The sequence below is a fragment of the Pipistrellus hanaki genome, assembly GCF_964339955.1.
Source record: "Pipistrellus hanaki genome assembly, chromosome: 14".
NCBI lineage: Eukaryota > Metazoa > Chordata > Mammalia > Chiroptera > Vespertilionidae > Pipistrellus > Pipistrellus hanaki.
The window spans coordinates 33447095-33469729 of NC_140516.1; the positions used below are offsets into that span (position 1 = coordinate 33447095).

Genomic DNA, 22635 nt, shown 5'->3' on the forward strand with positions numbered 1-22635 from the left:
CCATCTTTCTCAGCTCCTTGACCTGTTTATGGTTTGGGATTGGTCTACTTATCTAGCTGATTATGGACAGCCAGCTTCTAAGTACCTCCGGGTGAATCCAAACACAGCCCTTACTCTTTTGGAGAAGTGAGTATACTCTGAAAACTTTTTTACATAATATTTTAGCATTTTGTGACTCAGTGATTAAAGAACTAGAGATTTTCATCAAAAGAGAAATGTCTAAAGGGAGCTTAAAGGCTCAGTCCATTTTAATGACCAAAACATAAGCCTCTTTTTTGCCCGTTAATGTTAGTGTATGAGATTGCTATTTATGTTAACATGAACAAAACGTTTTTCCTACTGTACCCTCAATAGCAGGCTTCATTGCCCTTAGAAATGTGTTTGCTTGAGACAAGGGAGAACTGGAACTATGTTTTTTTATGCTATAACATCGGAAAGAAGCTATTTTGTAAAATGTGGCTAGCAATTGGAATGTCTGCCACCAGTGAGTGCTACCAAACCCCACCGGTATGGGCCTGGGTTCTCTGTAGCAGAGAAGCATGTGATTTAAAAAGTAACACAGTAAAAACTGAAGTAACAGGACACTTACTGGTGTATCTTGTCCAATTAAAAATAATACAAATTTAGATTCTGCCAAATTATGTGGCAGATTTTTTTTACTCAATCATATTTCATTTTAAGTATCACTATTAAAATTTAATTGTTGAATTAAAAGTGTATATTATTTCCCCACATTTCAAAATGTCTGTGGTGTATTTTACTTGGGAGGAAAAAACTGTTTAAAATACATGTAACTTTATTTTACAATACCATGAAACACCACTGAGGCAAAAAAAAAAATAAAATAAAAATTGCTGCTTTAAATTTTCTAATGTTATTTTTCCTTTTACCTTATCTTGCTATGATTGTAATTTGCAGTTAATAGAGTGTATGTATATTAGCATACTTTATGGAATGGTATTAGAAAATAGTATAATATTAGAAAATAATATACTTTAGACTTATATGCTAATGCAAAAATACCCCTTTATAGAGGATGTAGAATAAAGCTGCTAATTTTTTTTGTGTGGTACTTATTTCCCTAATTCTATTAGTACTTCTTTTCTTTGAAAGGTATTTTTCAAGCATAAGCTTAATGTTAGATAATTCAGAGCCCCCCAGGATACTTTACTTGTGGCAGCATAGCTTATGATTTCTTTTACTAAGCTTCTTCATTCACATGTGTTCCTAGGATGAAGGATACTAGCAAAAAGAACAATATATTTGCTCAGTTCAGGAAGAATGACCGGGACAAACAGAAGTTGATAGAGACAGTCATGAAGCAGCTGCGGAGTTTGGTGAACGGTATGTCCCAGCACACATAGACTTCACATCCCTCGCTCTCGGAGACACCAGATTCGTGACTGAACATTATCTCCAACTGGCTGTGGTAGCTGCCGTTTGCAGAATTAAAAAAACACAAAAGAAAAGACGCTGATGAGAGCTGGAATGAGAGACAGTAATAAATATCATTTGTATGGGTTTTTAAATAATTGAATACTATTTTATATATGGAAAATGTGACATTAATTTTTCACTTTTAAAAATATATGTAAATCAGGTCAAAATTGTATATGAAACTGATTGTAAATACATTAGAAAAACTTATGCCTCTACATATCTTTTTTTATTCAGACTTGAATGATGGTTTGGTTTGTTTTTCCATCGGAATCTGGTTTTGGAATGCAATCATGTCTGATATGGGACTGTTTCACTGTCATTTTCTGACTTTTAGCTTTTACTTTCACCTAAATATAATTTAAGTGGACAAAAATTTTCTAATTCTGCTGATTCTGAGGGGGAAATAGGTAAATCTTTAAAGGTCCCTGAAATCAACCTTGATTTAACCCAGTAAGAATGTGAATTATTTGTTCTCCTTGGGTGGCTTAATGTAATCATTCTGAATATGAAGACAAGTGTTTGGATTTTCTAAAGATGCAATGTTTCTGTTCAGCAGGGGTAATATTTCTAACTATATTGTCTGCAGCTGACCCCATTCCAGAATTTATTTGGTTTGGGTCAAGTTAAAAGAGAGGACAGGAAGTAAGTGGGGTAACCACTTCAGGTGCAGCTTGTGCGACGGTAGCTGTGTTCCTGCACACAAGGTACACAGGGGTCAGGTTACTGCCTTCAAATAGCAGGTCTCCCTCCCGGACCCTCACTTGGCAACAAGCCAAACCAAATGAACTCTGGAAAACCTAAAACGAATATACATTTTCCTTTGTGTAAATGACCGCAGTCCAAATGGAAACAGCAGTCTGATCTTTATGTTCTCGTCACTGTATTTATGCTGAGTGCTCCTTTTACATTTTCAGGATTTATGCCTGTAAGAAACTTCCATTTGACTCTGTAAAATAAGTGTAAAGAATTATATGTACATTTCTTGATTTTGTGATGAAATATAAAAGAGGTTGAGCAAGTTATTGAAAGTGAGCATCTATTCAGAGCTTCTTGATTTAAAACAACTGCTTGGTTTGGAAAGGGTATTAGTCCCTAGTTATTGGAATGGGGTGTCTCTAAAACAAAATAAACTGTTCCTTTGACCATCTCTTATCCTAAGGTTTTTCACACTTGTAAAACTTTGCATGGAAAACACGGTAATTCTTAGAAGTTGCTACAGGAGGGTAGAGCAGCTAGCTAGCTAGCTCTCTTTGAAGACTGGAATGTGGGTGTCGCTGGTGTGCCTTACCCAGCCCTCCAGGGCATGGGCTCCGGCGAGGGGTCCCAAATTGGGAGAGCGGCTGCATTTGGAGCTCTGCAATGCAAAGCGGAAAGCAACTCTGTAGTCTGGGGCGGGGGTCTCTGAAGGGGAAGGAGGTGGTGAATGTGGTCCCTGAGACCCCAAAGGAGCTCTGGGTTATCTGCTTCTCTTTGGCTTGGGGCAACAATGGCGCGACCATCTCTTTATGTTATTTTATCCTCACCCTTGAAGAAGAGAAAGAGAAACATCGATGTGAAACAGACACATCAATTGGTTGCCTCCCACACGCCCCCGACCTGGCTGGGGATCAAACCTAAAAAGCCCTGGTACCGCGCCCTTGACCAGGAGTCTAACCTGAGACCCTTGGGTGCGCGGGCATGCGCTCTAACCACTTAGCAACCTGACATCGTTTGAAGGATTCGTGAAGCGGTAGATCAGAGGCCAGAAGGAGTGGGGGATATCGGAGACTCTCCACCCCGGCTATCTTTGTAGGCGCTTGCGAAGCCTCTGATGGCGTCGAAGCCCGCAATTTCCCCTCCGAAAGGGAAACTGAGCAAATGGGAGAAACCCCGACCTCAGCTGTGAGCACTGGGAGGGGAAGGGGACTCAGAAGCTCGACGGTGCGGACCCCAGGGAGAGAGCTCGCGCGCCGTAGCTCAGTGCTCGCGGTTTGCCCACCGCGGAGCTCCCGCCGGCAAGTTCTGGCTCGAACCAGAGACCCCGCCCGACTGTTCCTGCCGGTCCCTCCGCGGTCCCGCTGCAGCCGCCCGCCCCGCCCTGCCCCTCGCCCCTGGGCCCTCGGCGAGCCCCCCCCGCCCCCCCAGCCCACCGCCTCCAATCAGTGCCCTGCGCAGAGCGCTTTAAATATGCACGGCGCGTCACTTCGGTGCCTCCGGATCGGTCCGTGGGGAGGGGTCTATATAACTGTGCCGGGTGGGCCGAGAGGAGTCAACAGACCGGGGGAGGGGGCGGGGGCCCACAGCCCCGGTGACTGAAGCCCAGGCTGGCAGCGCCGGTGAGTTGCTCCCCTCTCTGCTCGCCCCTTGCTGTTTCTGCCAGAGGAGGCAGTCCAGGCCCCGGAGGAGGTGGGAGGTGCCCGCAGATGCCAGGCGCGCGCGGTCCAAAGCGGCCAGCATCCCCTCCGAGAGGAGAAATCCCCAGTGTGCGGGCCCCGGGGAGGCACGTTCCCTAAGGCGTGTGGTCACTGCCGCCTGACACTGCCGGTCTGCTCTGAGAGCGACATCCTGGTCCCAGGTTGTAGCTCTCAGTCTTGGCCCCCAAGCCACAGGACCTTTCCGGGCAGAACTGGTGAGCTCTGCGCGCTGCCTGCGCCCGGCTCCTGCGCCCCTGCGCCCAGAGCTGCCTGGCACCCTGCGTGCTCGCCATGCTCCCCTGCGCTCTGAGCTGCCTGTCCGTGCTGGGCGCGGCGGGCACCGCTCTCCTGTGCGCCGGCCTCCTGCTCGGCCTGGCCCAGCTCCTCTGGACCCTCCGCTGGATGCTGAGCCGGGACCGCGCCTCCGCCCTGCCCCTGCCCAAGGGCTCCATGGGCTGGCCCTTCTTCGGCGAGACGCTGCACTGGCTAGTTCAGGTGAGCAGCCCGAGATGGCCCCTTCTCGAACCCTGGCTCCCACCGAGCCCTCCTCGCTCTCAGTGCTCCCAGGGTTCGTGGCCTGTCTTTCCCGTTGCCCACTGAGCATCCATCGCCCTCGCCTTTGGCCAGCCCAGCTGCTCCCTCGAAAGGACTGCCATCACGCCACTTAAACTCTTCCCAGCACATCGTGGGGGTGAAGAGAAGGGCTCTAGGAAGGAGCCAGAGGGGCATGCCACCTAGGAACTGCAAGCTGAGAATCAGGAGTCAGGGGCATCTCAGCCAGGACCCCTTGGGTGTTGACCGTCCCCGTTCTAACTTCTTCCCTCATTTCACCCATGGGTGCAGGGCCATCTAAGCTCCTATAGGGGAGTCGCGAGGCCCCTCTGAGACTTTAAAAAAGCAGGGGTTTGTTGCCCAGGGGCGGAGGGGAGGTGTGGGCCAGGTCCCCCGCGGCCCCAGCCCTCTCCTCTCCGCCGCGCCCGCCACAGGGCTCGCGCTTCCACAGCGCCCGCCGGGAGCGCTACGGGACGGTGTTCAAGACGCACCTGCTGGGCCGGCCGGTGGTCCGCGTGAGCGGCGCCGAGAACGTGCGCACCATCCTGCTGGGCGAGCACCGCCTGGTGCGCAGCCAGTGGCCGCAGAGCGCGCACATCCTGCTGGGCTCGCACACGCTGCTGGGCGCGGTGGGCGAGCCGCACCGGCGGCGGCGCCAGGTGAGCCAACACCGGAAACCTCAGACCCGCGGTGGGTGCCTCGGCACCTGCCGTGGGCGAGGCCCGGACTCATGGTTAGGGGTACACTACGAATCTGGCCGGAACCTCTGGCCAATCAGTGGGTGGCCTCGGACCAGTGCCTCACCTTCTCCGACTTCGGTTTTTAAGGCCAATACTGGGACTTAGAGGTCCTTTCACCTCCGATCTTCTGTAACAGAGCTCCCAGAAGCGCTGGAAACAGCCTTGGAGAGGAGCTGGGGACGACTTCCTCGAGGGAGAGGCAGCTGGAGGGAGCTGGGGGGGGGGGGGGAGAGCCTGGATACATTTGGTGGGGGTGGGGGTGGGGGGACTGTACATCAGAAAAGAACTAGAGGGAATGGGGAGAGCAAAAGCCATCACGTGTAGGGCCGGGCCACTTAGAAGAGGAAGGTCCCCAATGGGCGTTTTGGCTCCTCTGCGATTGCCGAGCCGAGCAGAGGAGGCCAGCCCATGCGCGGCCGGGGCTCACCCACCCCTCGCGCTCCCGGCAGGTTCTGGCTCGCGTGTTCAGCCGAGCGGCGCTGGAGCGCTACGTGCCGCGCCTGCAGGGGGCGCTGCGGCGCGAGGTGCGCGCCTGGTGCGCGGCCCGCCGGCCCGTGGCCGTCTACGACGCCGCCAAAGCCCTGACCTTCCGCATGGCCGCGCGCATCCTGCTGGGGCTGCGGCTGGACGAGGCGCAGTGCGCCGAGCTGTCCCGGACCTTCGAGCAGTTTGTGGAGAACCTCTTCTCGCTGCCCTTGGATGTGCCCTTCAGCGGCCTGCGCAAGGTACTGCCGCCCAGCCCCCGGCCCTCCTCTTGGGGCTCCCTAGACGCCCCCGCAGGTCACTTCGTTTTTTAATATATTTTATTGATTTATTAGAGAGGAAGAGAGAGGGATGGAGAGTTAGAAACATCGATGAGAGAGAATCATCGACCAGCCGCCTCCTGCACATTCCCTACTGGGGATGTGCCCGCAACCAAGGTACATGCCCTTGACCGGAATCGAACCTGGGACCGTTCAGTCCCCAGACCGACGCTCTATCCACTGAGCCAAACCGGTTTTGGCCACAGGTTACTTCCGTTTAGGGACCGAGGCGCAGCCCAGGAAGGGGAGGTAGCGTGGTGTGGCGGTGCCTTCTATCCGCCCCGGCTCGCTGTGTGACCCGCGGCGGCCACACAGCCTCTCTGAGCCACGCCAGATGGGCCGTGCTCCAGCCCCAGCCGCCAGCCGCGGGGCCTCCCTTTGGATATTCGGAGGCAGGCGCTTGGCCAGGGGACCAAGCCCCTCCCCAGCGCGGCGCCTCCGGGCCCGGCCTCCAACCCCCTTTAGAAGCCCCGATGTCTGCGCTGCGGAACGGATGGGCCGCAGACACGCCCAGGGCCCAGCCGGGCGCCAGCCGGGGTTGGAGAGGGGTGCCGGCGGCCCGGGGGCCCGCTCGTTTCCGGATTAGAGAACCGCGGCCTCTTCAGACTTCAGAGCGAAGGGCCAGGCCCAGGGAGCAGCTAGGAAGCCCCATCCCGCCGCCTTTCCCTTCTCTCTGAGCCGAGGCTTCGGACCGTGCCAATGCAGCGGTTTTCAGTCACCCGGATAAAAATAATAGTTATGTAGAAAGGAGCATTATACTGGCTGATCACCTTGGATACACTTCCTGATTTAATCCTCTCAGCCTGCAAAGCGTTGTTCACATTCTGTTAGTGAAGAAACGGAAGCCTGGACAGGTGAAATAATGTACCCAAGATCACACAGCTAGGAGAGGGGCAGAGAGGGGCAGGATTTGAACCTGGTCTAGTCTAACTACAAAGCTCAGGCGCTCCAATGCGTTTGCTGTGCTTGCTCCCTGAGCTCTGAAGGGACACCCTGGCCCTCTTGCCTATCCCCTTACAGAGGCTGATGCTTAAAACGTCCATCGTGTCCTCTAAGCAAGAGCTTTTCTGGGTGCATTGAGTGTCTGTCCTTTGCTCTCTGTACTGGTGCCCACAGTCCCTACCCATGCAGGGGGAAGGCAGTGGGCTGGTTCCACCGCCACATCTTTGTGCCAAGAGTGGGCACTGACCCCTCTAGGCAATTGCTTGACCCCTCTGAGCTTCGACATCATCCCATAAGGACCAAAGAACCTGTTATAAACAGGGGAGAAGGATGTATTGGAAAAGTGGACAGACAACCTTTGAGCATTTATTAAGCACCTTCATGAAACTAAGCTGGTTCATGTAACATTAGGAACTCAGCAGAGTCAGAGCAGCCTTGGGAAGATGTTGGGGGTGGGGAGGAGGTGCCCAGGCCTGGCCCCCCTCAGCCTTCCTGCCCCACCTCCCTCTCTCCCTGCCCATCAGGGCATCCGGGCGAGGGACCAGCTGCATCGGCACCTGGAGGAGGCCATTGCCGAGAAGCTCCGTGAGGACGTGGCTGGGGAGCCCGGCGATGCCCTGGCCATGATTATCCACAGCGCGAGGGAGCTGGGCCAGGAGCTCTCAGTGCAGGAGCTGAAGGTAGGCGGGGCGCGGTCTCTCCTCCCCTCTGGCAGCCCTAGAGGGTGTGACTCCACTTTAAGCCCCAGGGTGAGGGGGAAAGGACCAGGCTTCCAGCCATGGCTCAGCCATACCCACTCTCAGTAGGAGCCTTGAAGCCTTGAGTCTTAGGCTCTTCTGGACACAAACACTTCCCTCCCCTTTCTCTGTCTCTCCCTACCTTTACCTCTGCTGTCCCCCTGACCATGAAGCCCTCTTCCCTCCTTTTCCCCACAAATCCCAAGGGCTCAGGGTCCAACTGCACATCCTCCTGGGAGCCCCAATCCAGTACTCTCTTCCCATAAGGCACCTCGGCACCTGACACTTCTACCTGCTTTGCATGGCCTCTGGGTGAATTGGATGTACCCATACAGTGCGTGGGCGGTGGAGGTGGGGGAATGGCCCCTAAGATATACTTGACAGCCCCCCCCCCCAAAGAGTGGGGAGGTCGGGGAGCAGGAGGCAGATAGAAATGGAAACACCTCAGCCCTTCTGAAAGCAACTCGCATCCGTCCTCTGGGGCTCAGCTGCCGCTCCCTCCAGCCTCAAAGTGTGGCAGGGCCTTAAGTTTCTGCTCTGAAAATGGGGCTGATACCCTCCACCCTGACTCCTGGTGGCTGGGAAGTCTGGAGGAGCCAGGGTGTCGGAAGTAGATGTGCACTGGGCTCTGGAGCCCTGGGGGAGGGACAGTTCCGGGCAGGGAAGGGGAGAGTGGGGAAAGGAGTGATGGTCCCACTCCTGACCAGGATGGGGAGGAGGCATCCCAGCTTCTCTGGAAGAAACCCGGGGCCTCTGCCAGGATCTTCCGTTCTGGTCTGGGACTCAGGGCAGGTGAGCCAGGCGAGGCCTGTCCAGGGAAGAGGCTGGGGCTTCAAGGTCTCTGTCCTGCCTCTCCGTCCTGCTCAGGGCCGACAGCGAGCCTTGGACTGAGTCAGTCATTCCACAAATAGTATGTACCTAGCCGGTTGGTATCAGGCTTTTGCAGGGACAGGGGAGTTAGCAGTGATTGACACGCAGCCCTGACCCCCGAGGGGCAGGAGGGCTGGAGTCCACCTTCATCTTAGGATCGCACAGATCAGGGAAGAAGCACACTGTGCGTGCTGCCAGGAGGAAGGCAGGCAGGGAGCGGGGAGGGGAAGGCGGGCAGCGAGGGCCAGGCCTGGAGGATGAACCCGCAGGCCCCTCCTGTTTTCCTGGGCAGTGCAGGCCCGGGAGAGAGGTGGTCCCTCCCTGGACCGCTCCCCTGAGCAGGAGGAAGACACCACCATGCCCGCTTTGGTGCGGGGCTGCTGCTGCTGCTGCTGCAGGCGCCTCCCCCAGTTCCACTGCAGTCCTTACAGGAGCCCCAGCTGGGCCATAGGCAGCACCCACAGGGCTAAGAGCACTGGGCTCCGAGTCCTAAAACTGGGACTACTGGCTGCAGGGACCTTTCCAAGCGGAGAAGAGGGCAGGCGGTGGGGAGGGGGTATGAGGAGAGGGGAGAATGGGATGAACTAATATACTCAAAGCACTAAGAACGGCACAGGGAATAAGTTCCTAGCATTCTCTCTGGGAACCCTCCAAGGCAAGTGGAGAGATCCTGGCTTTGCCAGTGGCTGCTGTGGCTTCCCCAGTGGCAGAAGGGATCGACTCCCCGACCCTCGCACGCACGTAGCTGCCACAGCAGCACGTCCCAGCGCCCTGGTTTTGCGCAAAAGCCAGTGTGGGCTCCACGCCTCGCCCGATGCCAGGGCGGGGCCCGCCGACGGAGACTCAGCACCCCGGGTGTCCTCTTGCAGGAGTCAGCGGTGGAGCTCCTCTTCGCAGCCTTCTTCACCACCGCCAGCGCCAGCACGTCCCTGGTCCTGCTGCTGCTGCAGCACCCGGCGGCCATCGCCAAGATCCAGCAGGAGCTGGAGGCGCAGGGGCTGGGGCGCGCGTGCGGCTGCGGGCCGGGCGCCGCGGGGGCCGGCGCGGGGCGCGGGCCGGACTGTGGCTGCGTGCCCGACCTCAGCCTGGCCGCGCTGGGCGCCCTGCCCTACGTGGACTGCGTGGTCAAGGAGGTGCTGCGCCTCCTGCCGCCCGTGTCCGGGGGCTACCGCACCGCGCTGCGCACCTTTGAGCTGGACGTAAGTGAGCCCCTCCCCCTCCCCGCCCCCTGCCGCTGCTTCGGTGCTGGGGCGGGTGGTGGTGGGGAAATTAGGCCGCCCAGGTCTACCCTTCCCCTCTCAGACCTTCCACTTTCCTGCCTGTGAAGAGGGCTGAGCTCTGTTCCATTTCCCCCCAGATCCACGTTTGAGGGGCGCAAGCCTAGCGCCTGGCGAGGCCACAGGTTAGGGACCCATATACTCTGCTTTTAGCAGCTGTGTGGGCCTGTCAACTAAATTAGAGCCGAGTCTGACAATAAAAAGTTTTCTCCGCTCAGCACCCGCCCCTCCCCACCCCCCTTAGCCAGTGGATCTGGGTGGAGAACAAAGAGACCCTCCCCCCCCCCTCCACACACACACAATGTCCCATACGGCAACTCACATGTCCCTCACCGCACCCCTCTGACCCCCTCACCAGATTAAGGAGCCATCATTGTCACCTGTCCAGGGCTCTGCCAAAGCCAGATCCCAGAATTACAGGACAGTGGAAGTATGGATTGGCATCTCCTAATGGTCTGATCAGGCCGGCCTGGGCTGGGCAAGAAGTTAAAAGTCCAGTCCTGGCTCCATCTCTGCAAGACCTTGGGCACCTTCCACCCCACTCCAGGCTTCCGGTTCCTCTCTGGAAGGAAGCTGTCTTGATCTCTTCCCGCTCCCACACCCCAGGTGGGCAGGGCTGCGCCCCGCACAGTGGCAGCATCCAGGAGTGGAGCCTCTGTGGTCAGATCCAGCTGTGGCTGCAGCCCCTTCCCCAGTTCAGTCCCCGGGAGGCTGCAGGCAGAATGGGCACCTCCTTTCCCGACCCTTCCTTTAAACCGTCCCTGGTGCATGGCAAACCAGGAATCCAGGGCACCAGGGGGACTGGGATTCTGCCCTCGAGATTGTCATGGAGAGAAAGGGAGTCTGCTGACAGACACCCCATCCCAAAGGTGGTGTGAGGAAGAGAGTGATCTTGAGTCCTGGATGACCACAAAACATGTTGGAGGGTTGGGATCTGAGCTGGAGAAGTAAAGGGTTAGGATGGAGACAGCACACCCCAGAGAGAGGACAGCCCCCCACAAATGTGGGTGGGTTAGGGGGATCTTGGATGCTGCATCTTGGAATTCAGGCTTCATTCTGCAGGTGTTGGGGTGCCCTGACCACAGGGGAATGGGGAGAGGAACACAGGCCCCCAGGTGAGCAGAGCTCAGGGGTCTAAGCCACCCCTCCATGCTGCTAAGAGTTCTCCCTGCCTGTCTGAGCACCTCCTCGTAGACATCTGGAGCCTGTCCGGGCGAGGGAAGCGGGAGAGTGGACTTACCCTGCCAGAAAGGCGTGTCAAAAGGCGGAACAGGTGTGAAGGCCAGAGGTGCACACAGGGACCAGGAAAGCTGTTTCCAACATGTTAAGGACTCTCCAGTTTAACTCTCATGTGCACACTTTTAAAGAGTAACTACCAGACCTGAACATCATCATTGTTCAGCTGATGGATGGAAGGACAGAGAGGCGCTTTTTAGTTCAGTGCGAAGAAGAGCACTATAATCGAGCAGATCATAGAGAAATGGGGGTCCCTGTCATTTGCATTGTTCCAGGCCAGGTAGGTACAGGACTAGGATTTAGATTTCCTGATCTAATATTGGAAGAAAGAGAAAAACAAAAACAAAACATTGAAACATAACAACAGATCACTTCTGCTGACCCCCCAATATATATATATATGCCAAACCCGTGTATTTTATCCTCACAACAGAATGGGCATTTTTGTTCTTATTGTACAATTAAGAAATTGAGACTCGGGAGAGGTTGAAAAGCTAGCCCAAGGTCACAGCTCACCAGAGAAGGCCCCGTGGTTGGAACACATAACGGTCTCCTAGCTTCTGGGCTAGAACCAAGCTCCTGCTCGTTGTGAAAATTCCGTGTGATGCCCCGGGGTGGAGGGTCGATTCAGGCCGGGTTTCCTGGTGCCTCGTGGTCAGGCAGGTCTCCTCTCCCCGCAGGGCTACCAGATTCCCAAGGGCTGGAGCGTGATGTACAGCATCCGGGACACGCACGAGACGGCCGCGGTGTACCGCAGCCCGCCCGAGGGGTTCGACCCCGAGCGCTTCGGCGCCCAGGGCGAGGAGGGGGCGCGGGGCGCGGCGGGCCGCTTCCACTACATCCCGTTCGGCGGCGGCGCGCGCAGCTGCCTGGGGCAGGAGCTGGCGCGGGCGGTGCTGCAGCTGCTGGCGGTGGAGCTGGTGCGCACGGCGCGCTGGGAGCTGGCCACGCCGGCCTTCCCCGCCATGCAGACGGTGCCCATCGTGCACCCGGTGGACGGGCTGCGCCTCTTCTTCCACCCGCTCGCGCAGGCGGCAGTGGGAGATGGGCTCTGCCGCTGATTGGTTTGGCGACACCCATCTGCGCTTCCCCGGTGCCAGGTCGTGCGCCCTTGACGCGTTCAACGAACGGCCGCCGCACGAGGCTCTGTGCGGGACTCAGGGAGGGCGAGCGCGAGCCACAGCACCGGAGGCGGCCCATGCACGCGAGGAGGTGTCTCTGGTGCTCCATCTCTGCCAGACCTCGGGCACTTTCCGCCTCCCTCCCCTAGGGAGGACAGGTCGTGGGCAGAGCTTCTTAAGCCCTTCCCAGGACCCCGAGGCAGGGATGGAAGGAACAGATTTCCATGGGAGCTACTGGGTCTCACCTTTCGGTGCCACACCTGGGAGGGTGATTGGATCGTGGGGCCGCCTGGTGGACCGAGCCAGAGACTGGGCGCGCACGGCTGGACCTGCCACCCTGGGGCAGAAGCGGGGACTCCCTGGCGTAGGGCCAGGGGAAGACACCCAGGCAGCCATGGCCACGCTGCCGGTGTTTCCAGGGCTCCAAAGGGCTCAACACCACCGGATTCTGCTGGCGACTTCTTAAGAGAAAAATTCCTCCTTCAATCACTTGTTTAATCTCCCCATTTATAAGGGAGAACAGGCACATCCATTCTCTTAAGGCTGGATTATTTTCCCGGGAGGTGGAGACACTCAGGTTTAGGATATTTGTACCCAAAACAGGAAGGCCAAGTAATAGTTTCCTGGTAGCATTTGAGGGAGGAGGCTAGGGCTTAGCAGGGCAGCTAGCCACTCCCTGTGGGAAGGTATGGAGTAGAGGGTGGGGGACACCCCCCGCCCCCCGCCCCCAATGACCCATCCCAGCATACACCCAGAGAGGGGACTGGATCTGCGGCAGCCTGGGGCCAAGACTGCAGACAGAGCATAGGATGCCCCAGGAGCTGGGCTGCCAGTTAGCTCCATGATAGATGGCTGCAGGGTCAGTACTTCCACCTCCTTTTGAGTGTTTGTTCTTTAAATATTTTTTTATTGATTTCAGAGAAGGAGGGAAAGATAGCAACATCAATGATGAGGGGAAAAAAAATCATTGATTGGCTGCCTCTTACATCCAATCTTCATCCTAGGGATGAAGGGATCGAGCCTGCAACCCAGGCATGTGCCCTTGACCAGAATGGAACCTGGGACCTTTCAGTTCGCAGGCCAAACCACCTCCACCTCCTTTATTACAGAGGAGAAACTGAGGCAAAAGACCCCTTAAGAAGCCAGCAATGGGCTCTGGACTGCTGACCAGTGCTTTCCTTTACCCATCCCTTTCTCTCTCTCTCTCTCTCTCTCTCTCTCTCTCTCTCTCTCTCTCTCTCTCTCTCTCTCTGACACACACACACACACACACACACACACACACACACAGAGCTCTCCCTCTTACCCCCTTCAGCTTCTGAGCCTGTGGCCACCATGGAGGTAGAACTCGGCCCTCCGGTCCTTTCAGTGCTCCCTAGTTGGCTTAATCACTTTCTCCCTCTGGACCTTCCCAGCACAGGGTTCCTATCAGCATTTAAATCAAACCCAAGAGCCTCCAGTGTCTTCATTCCCAACAGCCTCAATCTGCCCCCATCTTCAGACAGGCGGGGGCAGCTGGCCCTGGACGGGGTGGGTGAGGCAGGAAAGTTGCCTCTGGGGCCCCAGCTGACCCCTTAGTGAACCAGAAGGAAGCTGGTGCCCTCCTGACCTTATGCTTAAGGTGGATCCCTGGGCCAGGAGGAAAGGGGGAAGCGGCAGGCAGGCGTGAGCAGGGCCAGTAGCTCAAGAGTGCAGTGGGCCTTCCCGAGCCAGGCTGACACCACCATCACCCCATTCAGGGCAATTCATCACCCACTGCTGACCACCGGCCGGCAGCATCAGGCCATGGGCTCTGCAGGCGCCAGAGCCAGCAAGCGTGCAGAGACCGACCGAGGCCTGCCCTCAGGGTGCTCAGAGGCTGCAGAGACAACAGCGGGGCCTGAGAAGCCCCACCAGGGTGAGGTGGCAGGAGGACCAGGTTTGGGGGTTGATTCTGATTTGGGGAGAAAAGAGAAATATGGGGCAGGGGGTCCTCAGGAGCCTCTGACCTGACCTTGTAATTGGTGCCAAGAGACCTGGTTTACCTGCTCTGGATTCTGCACTAACGACAAGCCCCTGTAGGGGGCAGCTCCACTCTTACTCTAGTTTTCCATCAACCCATCATTTTCAGTAGCTCTAGTTTCCCTGAGGAAGGAGCAGACATGGTCCTTGCGCCTCCTGGACAGAAATGCCCACGAAGGAAGTGGACAGTGAATAAACTAACAAACAAAAGAGCAAGACTGTGTCCCAGGGTGATAAGTGCTGGCGGGAAAATCAGGCCTGTGATGCTGATGGGCTACACTCATCAGGGCGGGCCAGGAAGGCTTCTCTCAGGAGAGGCCACTGGGCTCTGCAAGGAACCAGCCAGGGGTGACCTGGAAGAGGGGTCCCCAGGCAGAGGGGACTGCAGGTGTAGAACCCTGAGCCCGGACAGAATGCTCAGAGATGGGAAGCAGGGGTTGAGGGAGAAGAGGGGTGCTTCAGCTGCCCTAGCTCCAGGACTCCCTTCCCCCAGCAAAAAACGACTCTCCGCCCCCACCCCAACCCCCAGCCACAGGGAGACTTTTATAAACAATTTGGAAACATTTTGTTTTCCAGTAACCCATTCCCCGCCCCCCCCCCTCTCTCCGCCCCGCTGCCACCCAAGAAACCTTGGCAAGGTTTCAAGGTTTCTAGATCAAAGTTCTTAGTGGGCTGGCGATGTATTGAGCCCATCCCCGCTTCAAGATGTTGTTGAACTATCCGATCTTCACTCTCCCATTGAATCCTTCCTGCCGCACGCCCCCAGGGCTCTGGATGGGCAGATAGGTGAAAGCACGCCCCTGCCCCTGTGGCAATGTCCAGCCCGGAGGCTCTGCTCATCTCGTGACCCGGGCGCTGGCTGAACTTGGCGAGGCGGCCCCCGCAGGCAGAGTTCACTGGGATGTCACGGTCCGGCCTGCAGGGTCACAGGCGGGTCAGGCCTGGGGATTGGGACCGGCCCCTGGTCACGCCCCCGCTCGCTCGCCAGCGGCCGCAGACACCGCTCAGAAAGGGGCGGCCCCGAGATGTCCGAGCGTCGCCGCCGCTAGAAATCTCAGTTTCTGCAGGAGCCCAGGAGTTGGCTGGCGCCCCAGTGACAGTAGCCAGATTGTTAGGAGACATGACAGCGGGAGAGGCCCTTTTCTGGAGCTTCTGAAATGCCAGGCAGGGTGACGGGGATGGGGAAGCGCCGCCGACGCTTCCAAACACGTGGCGACCCGCGCTCGGGGCGCGGCGGGGTCGGTGCGGTCCCCTGAGTCCGCGGATGGGTTCTGGTCCCGCTGGCTGCGGGGACCGCCGCGGGAGGGGCACGGATGGATCAGCTCTCACAAAATAAAGTTTCTCACCTGCCTGAGATGCTTCTCTCGTTGGAGAGCCGATGCTCCGTTTTAAACAAACGCACGTTATTCTCTGTTGTTTTCGGTCCTGGCTGGGTGCGCTCCGTTCCCAAACCACCGGAGCGCGCGGCCCCGCCTGGCCCGGTGGAGACAGGGGGTCGCACGTGCACTCCCTGCAGGGTCCGGGTTCTGGTCACCGAGGTATCTGGGCCAAGGCCAGCAGACATGCTCCCCGGCTGGGATTCCAACACTCCCGCCGGCGGCGGCGGCCTGCAGAGTGCCCACCTCACCCGGCCGGTGGCTCTGGGCAGGGTAGGAGCCCTAAGAGCCAAGGAAGGCTCCAGGGACGGTAGCCCAGGCCACGCCGGTATCCTGTGTAGCCAGCCAGCCCAGCGTGCCTGGAGCTGGATGGAAACAGTATTTGCAATTGAAAGTCCCCCCTGGAAAGTCACAAACTGCCCCGAGGTGAGGTGTGGAGCGGTCGGGAGTGACCGCTTCCAAATTGCGGAGGAGGAGGAGCGGGCGCAGGGGTGTGCGGTGACTTGCCCAAAGGGATGCAGCGCGAGATGGAGCCAGGACTCGGGTCCAGACCCCTGGGCTTTCCTTCCACTGGCTCCGTCTCGTTATCCTGCTGGAGCTACAGCCCCCACTCCCCTCTGCCCGGCTGGGGCTGCACGCCTCGGGTTATTGGAATCCGGCCGGTCGCCGAGCCACGGAGGAATCGCCCCTGCGGTCTCCCAGGGTTGGGGCTGACTGTGCAGATTTGCACCCGAGGGGATCAGAGGCTGTCTGGTACCCTTACGTTGGCCCTACAGGACTCCCCTTGGGAGGGGGGTTGGGTAACTGGGATCCGGGATCCTGCCTGATCTCCCCCCCCCACCCCCGCAGGCTCTCCCAGGGGTCCTGGCCGGATCTTCCCAAAGAGTGGGGAAGCCCCCGTTTTGCTCGGCTTCTGGGCCTCAGTTTCCCCATCGGTGGGATGCAGCAGCTTGACGATCCCTGCACGCACTTCCCTTCGCTTCCCGAGCAGGTGGGAGGGAGCCCACACGGCGCCCGTCATTGGAAAAATCAAGGGAGGGCAGCGCTGTTCTGGGACCGCCCGTCGACCCGACAGGAGGGCTTCCAGAGACTGCCTGGAAGCCAGCGCTGGAGTTCACGCTCCCCGAGCTCGGGGGAGCTCCGGTCGGCGCCCGTAGCCACCTCGGAGCCCCACACACACCTCGGATGCAGGATGGGGGGGAGGGGCGGCGGGCTGCCCCGAGGTCCGCGCCCCCCAGGAGGCACACGATCCGGGGGCAGCCGCCGCCGCGCCGCCTCCGCCTCCGCGCGGAACAAACGGTTAAAGATTTTTGGGCAGCGCCTGGCGGGGGGGAGGAGCCAATCCGCAATTAAAGATGAACTTTGGGTGAACTAATTTGTCCGACCAAGGTAACGTGGGCAGCGACCTGGGCCGCCTATAAAGCGGGGCGGGCGCGCTGGCGGCGGCGGCAGGTGGCGCGGGCGGCGGCGGGCGCGATGGGGCCCCCGGCGCTCCTGGCCGGCGCGCTCTGCACCTTCGCGCTGCCGCTGCTGCTCTTCCTGGCGGCGCTCAAGCTCTGGGACCTGTACTGTGTGAGCAGCCGCGACCGCAGCTGCGCCCTCCCCCTGCCCCCCGGCACCATGGGCTTCCCTTTCTTCGGGGAGACGCTGCAGATGGTGCTGCAGGTAAAGGGAGCCTGGGGACGGGACGGGACGATCCTCCGGGACTCGGCTCCGGGGCTTCCCACCCGCAGCCCCCGGGCAAAGCGCCCCACCACGGGAGGACTTGCCCGCGGCTCGGATCCGAGGCGCGGAGCTCCCCGGCGCCCCCTCACGCCCGCCTCTCCGCCGCTTTGCTTCCCTTTTGCAGCGGAGGAAGTTCCTGCAGATGAAGCGCAGGAAATACGGCTTCATCTACAAGACGCATCTGTTCGGGCGGCCCACGGTGCGGGTGATGGGCGCGGACAACGTGCGGCGCATCCTGCTCGGGGAGCACCGGCTGGTGTCGGTGCACTGGCCCGCGTCGGTGCGCACCATCCTGGGCTCCGGCTGCCTCTCCAACCTGCACGACTCCTCGCACAAGCAGCGCAAGAAGGTGAGGGCGGAGGTGAAGGCAGGCTCTCTGGAAAGGGGACCCCGGGCGCCGGAGGGGGACCCCAGTGGCCGGAGGGGGACCCCAGGCGTCGGTGGGGGACCCCAGTCGCCGGAGGGACCCGAGGTGAGGTGCTGGGAGAAAGCTAGCTGCGGGGAGGCGTCGGCTAGGACCCTCTCCAGCCCAGTCTAGCTTTCCCAGCCAGGAAGCGCCTTGGGTCTGGCGGAGCTGGGGTGTCTGGAAGGGGTCCCCGGAAGATGAGAAAAACGGGACCAAGTTTTAATATTTTCTTCCCGCTCCTTGGGGCGCAGGTCATCATGCAGGCCTTCAGCCGGGAGGCGCTGCAGTGCTACGTGCCGGTGATCGCCGAGGAGGTAGGCGACTGCCTGGAGCAGTGGCTGCGCTGCGGCGAGCGCGGCCTCCTGGTCTACCCGCAGGTGAAGCGCCTCATGTTCCGCATCGCCATGCGGATCCTGCTGGGCTGCGAGGCCCGCCTGGCCAGCGGCGGGGACGCCGAGCGGCAGCTCGTGGAGGCCTTCGAGGAAATGACCCGCAACCTCTTCTCACTGCCCATCGACGTGCCCTTCAGCGGGCTGTACCGGGTAAGGGCGGCGTGCGGGGCGCGGGGTTGGGGAAGGAAGGGGGTGCGGGCGCCCGGCCCCGCTCACCGCCGCGCGCCCTGCCCTCTGCGCGCAGGGCCTGAAGGCGCGGAATCTCATCCACGCGCGCATCGAGGAGAACATCCGCGCCAAGATCCGCGGGCTGCGGGCGTCCGGGGCCGGCGGCGCGGGCTGCAAAGACGCGCTGCAGCTGCTGATCGAGCACTCGTGGGAGCGAGGAGAGAGGCTGGACATGCAGGTGAGTGGATGTCTTTCCGGAGCATTGCGGAGTGTGGGCTCCTGGTTTTCCTAGTGCGATCCCTGGGACCCCCAAAGCGCTGGCCTGGGGGGCCCAGCTTCCCGGACGGGGCAGCCTTCACAGACCCCCACCCCCCCACCCCCCTCCGCAATGGGATAGGGGAAGTTGAGATGCTCAGTAGGAGAGGAACAGGGAGCATCCCCTAACCCTTCTTCCAGGTGGGAAAAGGAGCCTAGGAATTTGCCAAATGTAAATAAAGAATCTTAGGCGAGTTTAATACAATTGAGGCTTTAATGCAAGAGTTCCCTGTAGAGTGGGATTTTACTGGCTTTCCTGCTTCAGCTAAACTAATGGGACGTTGCATTTTCTTTCTTCCTTCCTTCCTTCCTTCCTTCCTTCCTTCCTTCCTTCCTTCCTTCCTTCCTTCCTTCCTTCCTTCCTTCCTTCCTTCCTTCCTCTCTCTCTCTCTCTCTCTCTCTCTCTCTCTCTCTCTCTCTTCTTTTCTTTTCTTTTCTTTTCTTTTCTTTTCTTTTCTTTTCTTTTCTTTTCTTTTCTTTTCTATGTTGCGTCCTTGACTTTCTGTCAGCAAAACTTAGCCCTTCTCCTCTTCCCTCCAGAGCCTCAGTTGGTTCTGAGTAACTCCCCCCTCTGAACACGCAGACCTATACAAACGTTCGTCTCCCTCCACTTCCAGGCGCTAAAGCAATCTTCCACCGAGCTCCTCTTTGGGGGACACGAAACCACCGCCAGCGCAGCCACTTCTCTGATTACTTACCTGGGGCTCTACCCTCATGTTCTCCAGAAAGTGCGAGAGGAGCTGAAGAGCAAGGTAGGGGCTCTGGGGGTTCTTATTACTTTAAGAAGTCCCGCTGCTCCCTAGCAAACTCCCCCATGAGTAAGTGTGCTGCTTTGCTTCGTATTGTAAAGCGTGGTGGGTGATCCCGTGGGGAAAGGATTCTCTTTGTGAATAAGAAGGGAGGAATTTGACCTTGTATTCCTACCCTGTCGCCACCTCTTGCAGAACCTTGGAGATTTTCAGACAGGTTCCACTTTCTTGGATTTGTGTGTTCAAGGGCACGAATTAGAGGGCTTCTGGGTCATAGCAGCAGGTGGTGGTGGTGATGGGGGTGGGGAAGAAGCTTGGTGGTTCTAACTGGTGAGCAACATTCTCTTGGAATTGCAAATAGACAGTGGATTTGGGCCAAGGGGGTGGAGGCACAGGGTCACTGGCTGCTCAGTGTTTCCCCCTCCCCTCTCCCAACCTGGGGCCCTTTGGGTCTAGTCTCCACGTAAGCCCTGTTTGCGTCTGTTGAGCTGATGTTATTGGAGCACAAAACAACCGTTCCCCTCTGCCTGGCTGTTTTGATAGGATTTGCTTTGCAAGAGCAATCAAGACAACAAGCTAAACATAGAAACGTTGGAACAGCTTAAATACATTGGGTGTGTCATTAAAGAGACCCTTCGACTGAACCCCCCAGTTCCAGGGGGCTTTCGGGTGGCCCTGAAGACTTTTGAATTAAATGTAAGTTACAAGTTCTCTCCTCCCCTTTCGTCGCAGTGTTTCATCTCCCCTTGCTCCCCTGCGCGTTGGCTTAAATTCCTGCATGCTTTTGATTACAGTGTCCTGCCCCAAGCAGGCACCTTTCGGCAACCTGACTGTCTGCCTGCCTGTCTTTCCCTCCCACCTTTCCTTTTAACTCTTTCAAAGATATCTGGCGATAGCTTTTAATTGTTGAATGTCAGATTTCAGTTTGCCAGCCTTCAGGATCTGCTCATCTCTTGCAGGGATACCAGATTCCCAAGGGCTGGAATGTTATCTACAGCATCTGTGACACGCATGACGTGGCCGACGTCTTCACCAACAAGGAGGAATTTAATCCTGACCGATTCATGCTGCCACACCCGGAGGATGCATCCAGGTTTAGCTTCATTCCCTTCGGAGGAGGCCTCAGGACCTGCGTAGGGAAGGAGTTTGCAAAGATTCTCCTCAAAATATTTATAGTGGAGCTGGCCAGGCATTGTGACTGGAGGCTTCTCAATGGTCCTCCTACCATGAAAACCAGTCCCACCGTGTACCCCGTGGACGATCTCCCTGCAAGGTTCACCCGCTTCCAGGGGGAAATCTGATGGCGGGAACGCCTGGGCCTCGGACTCATTGGAAATGTACATATATGAGTTTTTACATAGTGTCGTGTTGATTCTATTTAATTCCTAAATGTATATATATTATAATATTTATGGGTCGCTGCTACAGTACCGCAGTCTTTAAATATTAAAATAATGAATTTTGTATAGTTTCCAAATAAAGTAAAATTTGAAGGTGCTTGTTCTTGTATGTGAGATTCTTGTGTGTGTGTGTGTGGGGGGAACTCACTGGTTTACTATTTGTACTTAATATTTAACCAGATTTCTAAATGTCTACACACGTGGCTTTATTTGTCATCTGTGCATATCTAGTTTCTGTGAGGAAGGCACTTTGCTGTTTTTTTCTTTTAAGGGCTATTAGAAAAATAAATATGTGGATGTGCATGTTAGTCTAAAGGAGACTTTCCCTATCTAAGATAATTTTAGATTGGGGAGGGGGATTGTTTTACTTTAGAGAAAGATGGCTTTGAAAGGATAACACTCTTGAGAACAACCATAATCCAATATAACACCTTCAGCCACAAATTCTATGTTGAATAACGTTTCCATGTTGGGACCCATCACTGCAGCTGTTTCCCGAAGTCAAGGTTTTAGGTGAGACAAGGCCAGTCACTCCAGTTATTGATGAAAGCGAGACCCAAAATCACCGGTGTGCCTCCGTTCCTCAGAAGTTGCCATAAAAGCAGCATTGGGAAAGGCCAGCCTCTGGTTCAGATAAGTGGGTCCAGGTTTTCTTTATTGAAAATGAGGCAGGAGGAGCAGATTTAGCAAACTGACAGATAAAGTTTTTATCTGTGCTGGGCAATAGGGTGTGAGCCTGACGTGACTGATAAAATGGCCCAGTCATGACCCTGTGAACCTTGGCTCACCCCCGGGAAAGCACAGTTTTGTCACATTTCTGACCCTGGCGCGGCCATGTTCTGAGCTGAAGGCCAGACTCCGTCCAGAAAGGTTAGCCCCGGTGACTTGCTTATGCAAGCACATTCTCAGTTTTGAAATGGCACACGCTGCTTACTGAACCTCTGATGGCTTGTAGGTCTTGGACTTTAAAGTTTTCATTGCAATTTTAGGATTTGGCAATGCTGCAGAAACTGGGTGGTCTGAATAGGTGTCTGAAAAGGGTCTGTCTGCAATTAGAGTTCCATGTTTTACCTGACTTTAGTGTTTTAGGTAGAACTTCTATTGTACTTCTCGTTGAAATCCTTTGATTTTTTTAAAGGGGTGTTTACAGAACTTACAGTGCCCATAATAACTTTAAAATACCTTTATTTAAAAAGCAGAGGCTGTGCTGGGCAGTGGTGACCCCTCCCCTGACAGCAGTCGCCATGGATCATTCCAGCCAGGAGCACCGTGGCTGGAGGACATTATCTCCGAGAATTTATACAAGGCCAGTTGTTAAGGGTTTCAGTGCTTTTTCGTTCGCTAGAAAACAGCCTTTCAAAAACGTTTTTTGAAAATAAGGCAGGAGGAGTAGATTTAGCAAACTGACCGCCTGTCCCTCAAAAGCAGAGAGTAGAAAGAAATTTGAACCATTTTAGCATATAATTCAATTTTTAAAATCCAGCTTTATTTTTTATCTGGAGAGCTTTGGGGAAAGTGCTCCGGCTTGCATTTCTCAGGGCTACATTAAGCCCAATTACACCCATTGATTACAGAGCGTTGCAGAATTCACCTTCGAAAATACGTTAAAAATATAATCTCTGTTAACGTGCTTAGTGCTGAGTCAAGGCAGTGGAGAGCGTGAGGCAGAATGAATGCCCGTGGGCTGTGGCTGTCGTATTGTGTATTCGATGGGCTTGGGTCACATCTCCCTGGGGCAAGCATGCTTTATGGCACAGGCACCTCCGCCCATGGAGAAGTGTTTGGGAGGAGGTCATGGTGCTAGAGTTAGACTTGCCCAAAGTTTGGGAAGGCGGGGAGACCACAGTGGAAAGGGACTCTGAGGAGCTCCGGGAGGGAGGGGGGAGGCGGGGTGGGGGTAGAGGGGACATGGCACAGGATGGAAGGGCACGTGGCAGGGATGGGGGGGTCGGCCAAGCTGGTGAGGTTGATGCCCTCTGCCTCCCCTTCGCA

General features: G+C 56.4%; 3 protein-coding genes across 4 annotated transcripts in view; all 3 read left to right on the forward strand.

Moving 5' to 3' along the window:
• Window positions 1-1471, forward strand: part of EXOC6 (exocyst complex component 6) — a 112935-nt gene extending 111464 nt beyond the window's left edge. For both annotated transcript variants that reach the window (XM_084904317.1, XM_084904316.1), the window contains exons 21-22: window positions 14-126; window positions 1232-1471. In XM_084904317.1, the coding sequence (XP_084760443.1) occupies window positions 14-126; window positions 1232-1364 (246 nt within the window). In that variant the 3' untranslated portion in view covers window positions 1365-1471. The remainder of the gene's footprint in view (window positions 1-13; window positions 127-1231) is intronic.
• Window positions 1472-4124: 2653 nt separating this feature from the next.
• CYP26C1 (cytochrome P450 family 26 subfamily C member 1) lies at window positions 4125-12051 on the forward strand (the record flags this gene model as incomplete). The annotated part of the gene is made up of 6 exons (XM_084904376.1): window positions 4125-4328; window positions 4820-5044; window positions 5575-5850; window positions 7395-7550; window positions 9347-9676; window positions 11671-12051. The coding sequence occupies 6 exons, from the start codon at window positions 4125-4127 to the stop codon at window positions 12049-12051; spliced, it is 1572 nt and encodes a 523-aa protein (XP_084760502.1).
• Window positions 12052-16924: 4873 nt separating this feature from the next.
• Window positions 16925-20740, forward strand: CYP26A1 (cytochrome P450 family 26 subfamily A member 1). Its single transcript, XM_084904126.1, has 7 exons — window positions 16925-17153; window positions 17338-17562; window positions 17871-18161; window positions 18256-18417; window positions 19112-19246; window positions 19787-19939; window positions 20203-20740. Exons 1-7 carry the CDS (start codon window positions 16965-16967, stop codon window positions 20542-20544), a joined length of 1497 nt encoding a protein of 498 aa, XP_084760252.1. The 5' UTR covers window positions 16925-16964; the 3' UTR covers window positions 20545-20740.
• Window positions 20741-22635: the final 1895 nt, after the last annotated feature.